The sequence below is a fragment of the Ranitomeya imitator genome, chromosome 6 (assembly GCF_032444005.1).
Source record: "Ranitomeya imitator isolate aRanImi1 chromosome 6, aRanImi1.pri, whole genome shotgun sequence".
NCBI classification, from domain to species: Eukaryota; Metazoa; Chordata; class Amphibia; order Anura; family Dendrobatidae; genus Ranitomeya; species Ranitomeya imitator.
The window spans coordinates 43,437,543-43,450,181 of record NC_091287.1 but is presented as its reverse complement, the minus strand read 5'-3'; the positions used below and the strand labels follow the sequence as shown (position 1 = coordinate 43,450,181).

The 12,639-nt window shown below is 42.3% G+C and overlaps 1 protein-coding gene across 1 annotated transcript; it reads right to left on the bottom strand.

The window, feature by feature from the left end:
- Window positions 1-5,811: 5,811 nt before the first annotated feature.
- Window positions 5,812-8,180, bottom strand: PTF1A (pancreas associated transcription factor 1a). The gene is made up of 2 exons (XM_069732443.1): window positions 7,514-8,180; window positions 5,812-6,308 (listed from the first exon to the last, which is right to left on the bottom strand). The coding sequence occupies exons 1-2, from the start codon at window positions 8,115-8,117 to the stop codon at window positions 6,103-6,105; spliced, it is 810 nt and encodes a 269-aa protein (XP_069588544.1). The 5' UTR covers window positions 8,118-8,180; the 3' UTR covers window positions 5,812-6,102.
- Window positions 8,181-12,639: the final 4,459 nt, after the last annotated feature.

Below are 12,639 nucleotides of genomic sequence, written 5' to 3'. Positions count from 1 at the left end.
TAAGCCACGATCGCACAGTCAGTATTTGGTCAGGTTTTTACATCAGTATTTGTAAGTCAAATCAGGAGTGGAACAATCAGAGAAAAGTATAATAGAAACACATCACCTCTTCTGTACTTATCACCCACTCCTGGTTTGTAAAATACTGACCAAATACTGAATGTGTGAACGTGGCCTTAGGCTAAGTTCAGGCGAACACTGAAATAATTGGCCAGGCAAATCAAAAAATTGCAGACTGATGCAGGCTCTACCTGCCATTAATGCTGCAATTTTTTTTAATATCGACCAATGGATCACACCAGTTAATGTGCTGTTCATGTGAAGTTTGTGGGCACACAGAGCAAAAACACAGTCTCATCTGTAGTAGAAAGAAGCAAAAGAGATTTTCAGGGCTATGGTCCAGCGGAAACATCGCTAGTTGTAACCCCCAGACCAGAGTCCTATGAAACTGATCCACATTTGCTGATATCGCCAACACTCTTTCTAACTAGTAACCCCAACCTGGCGTCATGTGTGTGTGGCACCACTGAGGTCCGTTCGCCACAGAGGTACTGCACCTCATCCAGAGGTGTGGTATCCCACTCTCAGGTAAGGAGGAGGCACTACCCAGGACTCTAACACCAGCATCCAACACCTCACCACTCCAGACAGGGCACCTGGCTGTACCCTATGTGAGGATGGTCTCATCCCAGTCTGGAGAGGGTTACTAGGTAGAGGGTGTGGGTAGAGCACATAGTTAAGGGAAGAGCTTGTGAAAAGTCAGTCCGTGAGAGGAAGGAAAAGGAGAGAGATGTGCAGAAAGGAGCTCCCAGAGAGAGGGAGCTAGAGAATGGGGAAGCTACAGAAAGAAGAAAAAGAAGGGATCCTAGGGGCACGGGTAGTGAGGAATCCACCCATGGGGCCCACATCCCATTTGCATATTTCCCATAAGGGATGGAAGCAGTGTTCTGGATCACTGCGTTGAGAAGCACGTGATGGTGTATCCGCGGTGTTGGATGTTTTGATCTCCTCGAGGTCATTCATCCTTATGTTTATAGTCCTTTTACTAGGCACTGCTCCTAATAGCCAGTTTCCTACTCCACACTGATGAGGGGCAAATACCCCAAAACAGCTGTCTGTGGATGGATACCATGTTTTGGCATAGGTGGTTTTCCTTTTTGGATGCTGCCCTTCCTGTGGTTGTTCCTTCCCGGTGAAAGACCTGGCTATTAATTGCTTGCGTTGAGAAACACGTGATGGTGTCTCTGCGGCTTTTCTACATGCATTTGCATATTTCCCATAAGGGATGGGAGCAGTGTTCTGGATCACTGCGTTGAGAAACACGTGATGGTGTCTCCGCGGTGTTGGATGTTTTGATCTCCTCGAGGTCATTCATCCTTATGTTTATAGTCCTTTTACTAGGCACTGCTCCTAATAGCCAGTTTCCTACTCCACACTGATGAGGGGCAAATACCCCGAAACAGCTGTCTGTGGATGGATACCATGTTTTGACATAGGTGGTTTTCCTTTTTGGATGCTGCCCTTCCCGTGGTTGTTCCTTCCCGGTGAAAGACCTGGCTATTTATTGCTTGCGTTGAGAAACACGTGATGGTGTCTCCGCGGCTTTTCTACATGCAGTGGGGGAACTGGCCCCCAAGACTAGTGGAGAACTACAAGGCTCAGCTAGCCAGCCGAAAGCTGTGTATCTGTATGTGCCACAGCCACAACCACACACATTCACTGAAAAGGCAGCCACATAGGATCCAGGGGACTAGAGAGACTTCGCCAGACAAGATCCGGGGCTGCTGGCTTGGGACACTATGTGTGAAGGTTCAAGGCAGGAGAGGTGAGAACCAGTGCAGTGAGATGGCCAGAAAACGAACATAAGAGAGTAGTCCTGGAGAAGTGTACCCCAAATCATCTGGAGGTTGGCTGGACCACAGACCTGGAGGACACAGCACACGGCTGGAGACAGCATTCTGCAGAACTGTGAGTAAAGCATTGAAAACTGCACCCAGTTGTGTCCTCTGAATTATTCCGGCATCACTTGCCCTGCACTACAACTACCACAACCACCGTCATCACAATTAACACCTATATCTGCCCTGGGGACTAGCTCTGCCTGTGGAGAGCTGAAACATCCTTGCTGTGTCACCAACTGTCCCGGTGGATCTGAACTGCAGCGTCGGCCATATTGACCGAACACCACGGGTAGCGTCCAAACAATTCCCCTTTTCCCCCATAAACTTTATTTTCCCCTTTAATGAACATTTTTTATTGGACACCCAGGGCCACGGACCGGATCACTGCTGCCGTGACAGATCCCTTTAAGAATCGGTCCAGTACCGAGTATCCCCACGGGTGGGTGCTCCATGTGCGTCACGCCGCAATGATGATGTTGCATCTTGCCTACTAATCAAAAGAAGCAGTGAGGAATTCTGGCAGGTAGGAAAAGGCTCTCCGGTCTCTGGTGAAGCGGCCACGAGCTACCGACATGGCCACTGGACCAAGGTCCTACAAATCTGTTTACTCAACTCTTATACGAAGCTTTTATCCAACTTCAATAATGTCCCATTGTAAACACTGTCTACAGGGGCCAGGATAAGAGAAATAATTCAAGAGCAGCCCCTCTTGAATTAGGGGCTGAGGGGCTGAGGGGTAAAGGAATAAAGAGAAATACACAATAAGAGAAATGTTTCTAGAACATTCATCATAGAATTCTTTCCTTGACAAAAACTAAAATTCGGGATCTCTTAAGACCATGAAAGGTCCAGTATTGTTCAGGGATTCTCCTCTTTTCCTATTTCAAGTCACATTGGAGTGTGCGTGTGCCTGTGTGTGTGTGTGTGTGTGTGTGTGTGTGTGTGTGTGTGTGTGTGTATGTATGTGTCTGTGTGTGTCTGTATGTGAATGTGTGTGTCTGTGCATGTGCATGTGTGTGTCTGTATGTGCATGTGTGTGTGTGTGTATCTGTGTGCATGTCTGTGTATGTGTGTGTGTGTCTGTGTGCGTGTGTGTGCATGTCTGTGTGACTGTGTGTGTGCATGTCTGTGTGACTGTGTGTGCATGTGTGTGGATTTGTGTGTGTGTCTGTGTGTGTGTGGATATTTGTGCGTGTGTGTGTGCATATGTGTGTCTGTGTGCATGTCTGTGTGTGTGTTTGTGTGCATATGTGTGTGGGCGTGTATGTGTGCATGTGTATGTCTGTGTGTGTGTATGTATGCATGTGTGTGTCTGTGCGCATGTCTGTATGTGTGCCTGTGTGTCTGTGTGTGTATACGTGTGTGTATGTGTGTTTGTGTGTCTGTGTTTTTTTGTGTGTGTGCATGTCTGTGTGTGTGCCTGTGTGTGTCTGTGTTTTTGTGTGTGTGTGTGCATGTCTGTGTGTGTGCCTGTGTGTGTCTGTGTGTGTGCATACGTGTGTGTCTGTGTTTTTTTGTGTGTGTGCATGTCTGTGTGTGTGCCTGTGTGTGTCTGTGTTTTTGTGTGTGTGTGTGCATGTCTGTGTGTGTGCCTGTGTGTGTCTGTGTTTTTGTGTGTGTGTGTGCATGTCTGTGTGTGTGCCTGTGTGTGTCTGTGTGTGTGCATACGTGTGTGTCTGTGTTTTTGTGTGTGTGTCTGTGTTTTTGTGTGTGTGTTTGTGTGTCTGTCTGTGTTTTTCTGTGTCTGTGTGTGCGTGTCTGTGTGACTGTGTTTTTGTGTGTTTGTGGACCCACAAAATATGAGGGCCCAGCAGCTCAGACATTAACCACCCAGGAAATTAACGTTATACTTCTGTTTCAGTTTTCAGCTTTTTCCAAAACTGTGAGATTTGTGCTACTTCTGTACTTTCTATAACAGTTGTTCTCATTGAACAGGGCGGTGACAGTACAAGTTTCCATTCACCCTAAGCAGAGATGTTGAAAATTACAGGAAATTTAAAAAAAACATAGACTCTAGAACTGATTGATAAATATCAATAAATACATTTCAGTAATTATGCTCAGTCTATGTTCACACTTCTGTTTGGCTTTTGTGTTTTGAGAAACAGATAAACGGTATTACTGTATTGGCCAATTGGATCCGCTGCGTAACTGAAGCAAACAGAAGCAGAGGGGCCGACTGATTAGTGACTGTCGGGGGGGTTATAGTTTTTTTTTCCTTTTTTTAGAACAGAAAAATAAGTGATCCTCTGTGTGCACTAGTGCAGCGTATCAGCTTTGGCATTAATACCATTTGTCTATTCCTCAAAAGAGAGGAGATGAATGGATTGCCTGAGCTGAAGTATGAACAGCGCCTTAAAGGGGTTGTCCAGGTTTGGGAGAAAGGTCTGCAGTCACTCTATGTTACTGCAGACTAATGAGTATTGGTATTCCTGATGCAATCGAACTATCACATGACGACGTTTGTGATTTGTATCCTTATAGTCACATCCTAACTAGACTCAGCAGAGTCTCTCTATTCACTTGTATTGAGAGAAGCTGTACAAGTCTAGTTGGCATGTGACCACAAGTATGCAAATTGCATAAATACCGTCACTTCAATACATGCACCTAGCATACTGGGAAATCGTGACAATGTGCTCACCACACTCTCTCATAATCTGCAACTACATACAGTAATTTTAGTTTTTTGTTCCAAGCCCGAACAACCCCTTTAATCAATGACTGGACAAACCCTTTAAGTCTCCTGTACAAGATGCTTTTATTTTTTATTTTTCTCCTTTCCACTTTCCTGTGTTTTTCAGCTTTTCAAACTTTTTTGCTACTTTTTTTTTTATATACACACATGCATTTTTTTCCTATAGAGAAATTTATGTAAAATTTTGTTTAAAAAGCCCATCGCTAAATTCCAGAAAAAGTGTGATAATCACCACCGAAAAATGCAATTTGTATTGTGTTTCATATTTTCTTATTCATTTACAGCTAAGTCCTGGAATCTGATGTAGTGTTTTCACCGTCAAGAAGAAAAGTTGCATTTTTGCAAAAATCATGTGAAACCATCCTTGAAACTACCAGAAACTGCGGGAGCAACAGCCTCAAATACCAGTTTAAAGGGGTTGTCAGCTACTTTTACATTCATGGCATTTTGTGACATAACCTTAGGATAGGTCATCAATAGCAGATGGGTGACGGTCCATCACCGGCGCTGCCGCCGATCAACTGTTATCAGGATGTAACAAGTGTATGGAGCAGAACAGGACAGCGCCACAAACTGTGTAGTGGCCGCTGCCGAGTACTGCAGATTGTTTCCTATTGAGAATAATTTTTTTTTTTTTTTTTTTTTTTTACTAGAGGAATTGCCTGTATTTGGGGTCTCATTACCTATCTAGCTAAAGCAGTAGACCTTTCAGCAGTACTTGTTATTGGATCACTAGCAATCACCTTAATAACAATCACCTCCATTATAACAGATTTTCTTCTTCTGCAGAGCTTTGTTTGCAATGCAGCAGTGCTGTGTTTGTCACTAGGCAAACCTCAGTGATATCGCAATGTGAACAGGTAAAATCTAGTGAATTCAAGTATTTTAACCTGTTATAATGATGAACAAAATACAACAGTTACATGACAACTTAAGCTCTGCTACATTATTATTATTATTATTACATTTACTACATCTGTAAATGGTCATTTACCTACCAATCAATGAATATATTCAATAGAAATATTAATGAGTTGAACATCACAGGGGGATGGAATAATTTTCCCCCTCATTTCATATATTCGCCAAACCCCCAAAGTATTCATAGTATATTCTCCAGTGCAGTCAGAGCCCAGAACTATCCCCTTACTGGTCATATTGTAGTATCCACTCACTGAAGCCAACACATGCTACAATATCATTAAAAAAAACATATTTATTCAATAAGAAAGAAATATCAAAAAAATAAATTATTGTAATTTCCCCCAAATGATCAGCGTCTTGTGCTTTTTGCATATGTCACATTAAATTAAATATAAATTATACATTCGTTTCCCAGTCCTTCCAATCCAATTATAATAAATATATAAATATAAAGATGATTGCCAGATCAGGTGTACATATATTATAAATTACATTGCACGTGTCATCATCAGCTATGTACAGGGGTATATACAGTCATGTGTGTACAAGGTAGGGGGGGTCAGGAAGTGCAGATTCACATTATATGTCCAGGCACAGAGCCAGGGGGGGCTCGTTTTCTATGTCATTGAGTGATGATTTGCTTAGTTTCCTGGGGTCCTCAGGGGTCCACACTTTGGCGGTTCTTACAATGTTCTGATCTCTGAGCTGCTTCTCATCAGTCCAGGAAAGGGAATGGCCAGCGAGAGGGGGGAGCCCATAATCTGGGTCACTGGGAGATGGAGATCCTGGGTGGGGAAAACAAATCCACATTAGTTACTGAAGCCTAATAATCCCATGTCATCTATGGCGAAGATAGCCAATAGATTTCACTGTCCTAGTCTGTGCACTTATATATTGTATATACATCTATACATCAATGTCTACATGTTTTATGTACATTATAGTCATTATATTCTATATATTTCATATTATTTGTGCTTACATATACCTTATAGTCTATATATTCTATATACCTCACAGGCTATATATTAACATATTTTATATACATCAATGTCTACATGTTATATACTGTATATATAATAGTCATTACATTCTCTATGCTTCACAGTCTATGAACTTATATATGTTGTATATAGCTAATTATATCTAAATGTTCTATATACCTCATACCCTATATGTTTGCTTATTATATATACATCAATGCCTACATATTCTATATATCTCAGTCATTATTATATATATTTATATAAATGCATTCTACATTCTATGTAACTTGTAGCCTATATATTTTCTATACATAAATCTATATGTTAGATATTATACACCTTCTAACCGTAAAGCTATATATTCCATATATCTCATTGTCTATTTATCGCATAGAGTAAGCCTCATATCCCCTATATTCTATATATCTCATGTTAAATAACCAGATGCCTATACATATATATATTCTATACACTCTATAGCATATATGCATATATTTTCCCTATTCCTCATAGCTATTTATAATGTTCTATATACCGCATCACCTATGACAGTCTTTCCTATATACTTATATATCCATGATCTATATATACTCTAACCTGTGTACCAATGCATTATACAGTTTAATCATACACTATGTATCTATATATTATATATATATGTATATATATATATATGTATATTAAATATACATTATAGCAGTTTCTAACTGTTAAATAAAGCCAAAGACCAGATGTCCTGGCAATTCTGAATGTTAATTTTTCCACTTTTCTATAATATATTATTAATTATTATTATTATTGTTGTTATTATTAAAAAATAATTACTAGTATTTATTATTTTTAATATTATTTTTTTTTCTTCCCTATGGTCAAGAGTTGCCAGGTTTGCATTGTGTTGTAGTCCCTGGTATGCCTTGGGCAGCAGTGGCTCTGATGTTTGAGGCCACTGGTTGCATGCCCCTCATGCCCCTCATGCCCCTCAAACCCTCAGCTCTGCTACTTACTTGTGCCTCTGTGACAGATGATGACTTTCTTGGGTTGCAAGGAGCTTTCAGTGTTAGAGTTCCTCAGTGGAAGATCTGATTGCACCAGCTCGCTGAGGAAGTTAATGTAACCTATGGCCAAGCGCAGGGTGTCCACCTTGGAGAGCCTTTTTTCATAAGGAAGAGTTGGGATGTGCGACCTCAATCCCTCAAAGGCATCATTGATGGACTGCATCCTCCTGCGCTCCCTGACATTGGCTGCTTGTCTCAGCTGCTGCATCTCCATCTCAGACCTGATCCTTCTCCTCCTCTTCGCAGCCGAGCTGCTCCCCTTCATTCCTGGAGACAAGTCGCAGCCTCCTTCCCCACAGTCATAGGGGAACCCTCCAGAAGAGGAGGAGGAGAAGGAGAAGTTGCCAGCATCACAGTAGTCTTCTCCATGGAGTATCCTGCTGTCCTTATAGTACTCCTGGATCTGACCAGTTAAGAAGTCCACGTCATCTTCTAAGAAGTCATCTGCATCTAAGTGGTCCCTGGAAGACTGGTCAGTGAAGAAGTCTTCTTCATCAAAGTAAGGGGAGGGGAAGGACTCCAGCCCTGTGAACTGCTCCAGCACTGTGTCCATGGTGGCCCGTTGTTGCACAGCAGTGGTCTGGTCCTTGGTGTCCTCTGGAGGTTCAGGACTTGCTGCTCTACAGGGCAGACACGCGAGGATTCTTATAAGAACATCCCAGGACGCGTGCCTTCACCCCAAGCCCAGAGCCAATCAGAGTGGGCACCCCTTTCCCCCACCTCTCTGGTCATTAAACACCTACATGTGCCCACCCATACCCCCTCCTCTAGACATGGACACAGGTAGCTGCCTGGACGCCCAGCTGCTCCCTCCCTTGTATCTCATCCCAGCAGAAGAGGACGAGGTCAAGAGGAAAGAAAACAGCCAGTGACTGCTTGTATGGAGCACAATGAGCACCCTGGGACTGCACAAGTCACATTGTCACCAGATAAAGGCTCTGGACTGCAAGCACCAGCAGGTTCTGGAGAGGGACACACTCTACAGTATTGTCCACCATGGCACCTTCAAGGGTTCACTTGATTTAACCCTCCCCCCCCCTCCCCCCCCAGAAGAATATCTGAGAACATTGAGGTGACCTGGAGAGGTGCTCAGTAACCTAAAACTATCTAAAATTCAGGTATAGGAAGCCAAGAGGTTACCCACCCAGGGGGTCCATAATGGATCACATGGAGAAGATGCTAAAACACCATTTATTGTCTATACTAGATAATGGAAGATGGAGAATAAAATCAAACTGAACACAGCTGTGGTTTCCATGTGTGATAATGGTGGATATTGTCAGCAAACTACAGAAAAACAGTATATATTACATAGCACATGTATATGGTATAACAGTGCTGTCCTGCGATGCAACTCAATAGTGTGTATATGGCAGTGAGTTGTAGCAGTCAGGGAATGCTGAGAGCTGTAGTCCACATAGTCCACACACCACCACAGTCACACACACCATCTTATATACTGTGGACAGGGCCATGGAGGGATGCAGCTAAAACACCAGACAGGGCATTAGCCGATCATTTATAGCAAATAAATACTATATATAGATATACATATAGATATATATATAGATAGAGATAGATATATTGAAAAATACATCACAGACCCACGTAAATATATGTCTCAGGTCCTGCAGGGGTACAATAATTGCTCATATCTACCGAATATTGAAAATCAATAAGTATTCGTATTCAGATAAATTTCTATTGCACCAAACCTTCTGTTTTAACTGCTGAGACTTGTATTAGTAAAGAGTTCATTTATATGATGCTATAACTTGTAGTACAACTAGAAATAGAAAGACTAGATAGATAGAAATATAATAGATAGATAATAGATAAATAATAGAGATAGATAGATAATAGATAGATAGATAGATAGATCGATAGATAGATCGATAGATAGATAATAGAGAGATAGCTAGAGAGATAGATAGATAAATAATAGATGATAGATTGATAAATGATAGATAGATAGATAATAGATAGATAATAGATAGATAGATAGATAGATAATAGATGATAGATTGATAAATGATAGATAGATAGATAGAAGATAGATAGATAGATAGATAGAGACTGTAATAAGTAGTGTTCAAGACACGATGACCCCTAATTAACTACAATGCTGAGACCACCTTATTAGCCTCTTCTCTGTCTATCTATCCGAGATTTGTACACAATTAACCCTAATGATTGTCTCCATCTTCAGTGGATTAGATAAAGGATACAGGGACCTCATCAATCAAAAAGTGGAGAGAGTTGTGGTGTCAGGACTGGGGGCTCTGGCTGGGATGTGGGCAGCAGGGGCTACTGTGACAAGGACATTATCTGGAGATGACCTCTGTCCTGGAGGGGCCCTGCTGCTGCTAGGTGGCACTATGATTAACCCCCTGCATGCCAGACAGGGACTCCTGTCACAACACCCATAATTTATGAGAATCGCATCACTACAGAAGAAGTAAAAAAAAAAATCATTTCTACAGAGACTGATATATATATATATATATATATATATTCACTTATACACTGTAACATACATGCAAAATACAAAAATAAAGTACTGTAGTAGTTATTACATTGTTAAAGAAATCATTTATTATTATTGTTGTTTTTATCATAAATACTAGAAGTATTATTACTAGTATTTGCAGGATTAATACCATCATTGTTAGTAATAGTATAAATATTAGTATTATAGGTAGTAGTAATAATTAGTAATAGTAGTGTTATAATTACTGGAATTGCAGTTTTATTATTAGTAGTAGGCAGTAGTAATGGTGATATTAGAATTATTATCATTATTGTTGCTAATAGTTGTAATACCAGCTGCAGTATTATAAGTAATAGCATTATTATTACTATTAGCAGTAGTTACATCTCCACTAATTTTATGATCACTAGTTTTATATTATGTTATTATACAGATGATGATAATATTAATCACAATAATTACATGACATTGTCTCCTGCTGCTTTCTGGGTTATGTTTGTTCTTGCAGCTTGTTACTGTAGTCATTAGTTTACTCTTTATTAATGATTATCTATATGACCTTGTCGCTGCTGATGTCATAGGAGGTAATGGTGTTAATCAGCTGCTGATATTATATATGTGTGATGGAAATATACCAAAGCAATGTGTCAGATTGTTCTCACAGGTGAGACAGTAATCCAGGAGTAATCATTAGTGCAAATCGCATAGTTCAAAAACTAATTGATATTAATGTAGATAGATAAATAATTAGGAAATAGATAAATAGATGATTAGATGATACATCAATAAATAGGTGGATATGAGATACATAGATAGATAGATAGATAGATAGATAGATAGATAGATAGATAGATACATGATAGATAGATAGATAGATAGATAGATAGATAGATAGATAGATAGATAGATAATAGATAGAGCTTGAGGAAGGTTCTTGTTGGGACCGAAACGTCGCCTTCTGGGCTGATTAAATAGCTCCTTTTCACTACAAACGGTGTGCTGCCTCCAATTTTTCTGGATTTTTATAGATAGATAGATAGATAGATGATAGATAGATAATAGATAAATCATAGATAGATAGATATGGGATAGATAGATAATAGATAGATAGATAGATAATAGATATATAATAGATAGATAGATAATAGATATATAATAGATAGATAGACAGACAGATAATAGATATATTCCCTATATATGCAGGTTCTGACTATGGAACCATATAAACAAAAATAATCTATCTCCATTCCAAGTGCACTTAACAAAATATCGATATCTGCCCCCTGTAGCCTGGAGGGACACAAGCTCGCTAATAAGCAGCCACCATTTGTCTCCACCATTGCCCCAGACGCTGGCTCTGCACGGCTCTGCTCTCCTCTCCTCTGGGTCATTTAGGGCAATTGTCGGATATTTGCCGGAGTACAGGGGGCTGCATCTGCTGGCTGAGGAGGGATGAGCAGCCTGTGGGGTACACGCTCCCTCCTGCCTTGGTTCGGGGATGGTGTTTGCACAATGATGTCCCTGTTGCCCCCATTTGTGGCCCTGAGAGGCACCTGCAGCGCAGGCGGCTGTGTACACGGAGCTGGTACCTGTGCGCGTTACTGGTAATTCACCATAAAAAGCTCCTTTCATGTGAAGCTGGGGGAGGTCAGTGTGTGCCCGGGGACGGGAGCAGCGCAAGCTGCAGAGCCGGCCCGTCCATGGGAATCCAACCACTTGTGCTCCTCTCCCCCCAGCCCCAGCCGGGGGAACAAATGAGGAGCCATCGATCTGCAGCCCACTGACAAACGACATGACAGCTCAACATGGCGGCCTGCCCCAGCCTCAGCCACTGCAGGCACCCACAGCAGTCACCAGCATTATCACCGCTCTGTGGATGGGAACACAACCCTGCACATCCCATAATGTCACCTGCTCCGCTCCCCCCACACCCTGCACATCCCATAATGTCACCTGCTCCGCTCCCCCACACCCTGCACATCCCATAATGTCACCTGCTCCGCTCCCCCCACACCCTGCACATCCCATAATGTCACCTGCTCCGCTCCCCCCACACCCTGCACATCCCATAATGTTACCTGCTCCGCTCCCCCCAAACCCTGCACATCCCATAATGTCACCTGCTCCGCTCCCCCCACACCCTACACATCCCATAATGTCACCTGCTCCGCTCCCCCCACACCCTGCACATCCCATAATGTCACCTGCTCCGCTCCCCCCACACCCTGCACATCCCATAATGTTACCTGCTCCGCTCCCCCCAAACCCTGCACATCCCATAATGTCACCTGCTCCGCTCCCCCCACACCCTGCACATCCCATAATGTCACCTGCTCCGCTCCCCCCACACCCTGCACATCCCATAATGTCACCTGCTCCACTCCCCCCACACCCTGCACATCCCATAATGTTACCTGCTCCGCTCCCCCCAAACCCTGCACATCCCATAATGTCACCTGCTCCGCTCCCCCCACACCCTACACATCCCATAATGTCACCTGCTCCGCTCCCCCCACACCCTGCACATCCCATAATGTCACCTGCTCCACTCCCCCCACACCCTGCACATCCCATAATGTTACCT

Coding starts and splice junctions, on each gene's coding strand:
- PTF1A (XM_069732443.1), bottom strand. CDS start 8,117: ATGGACACAGTGCTGGAGCAGTTCACAGGGCTGGAGTCCTTCCCCTCC. Junction 6,309..7,513: donor CATCTGTCACAGAGGCACAA/GTAAGTAGCAGA, acceptor TTCCCCACCCAG/GATCTCCATCTCCCAGTGAC.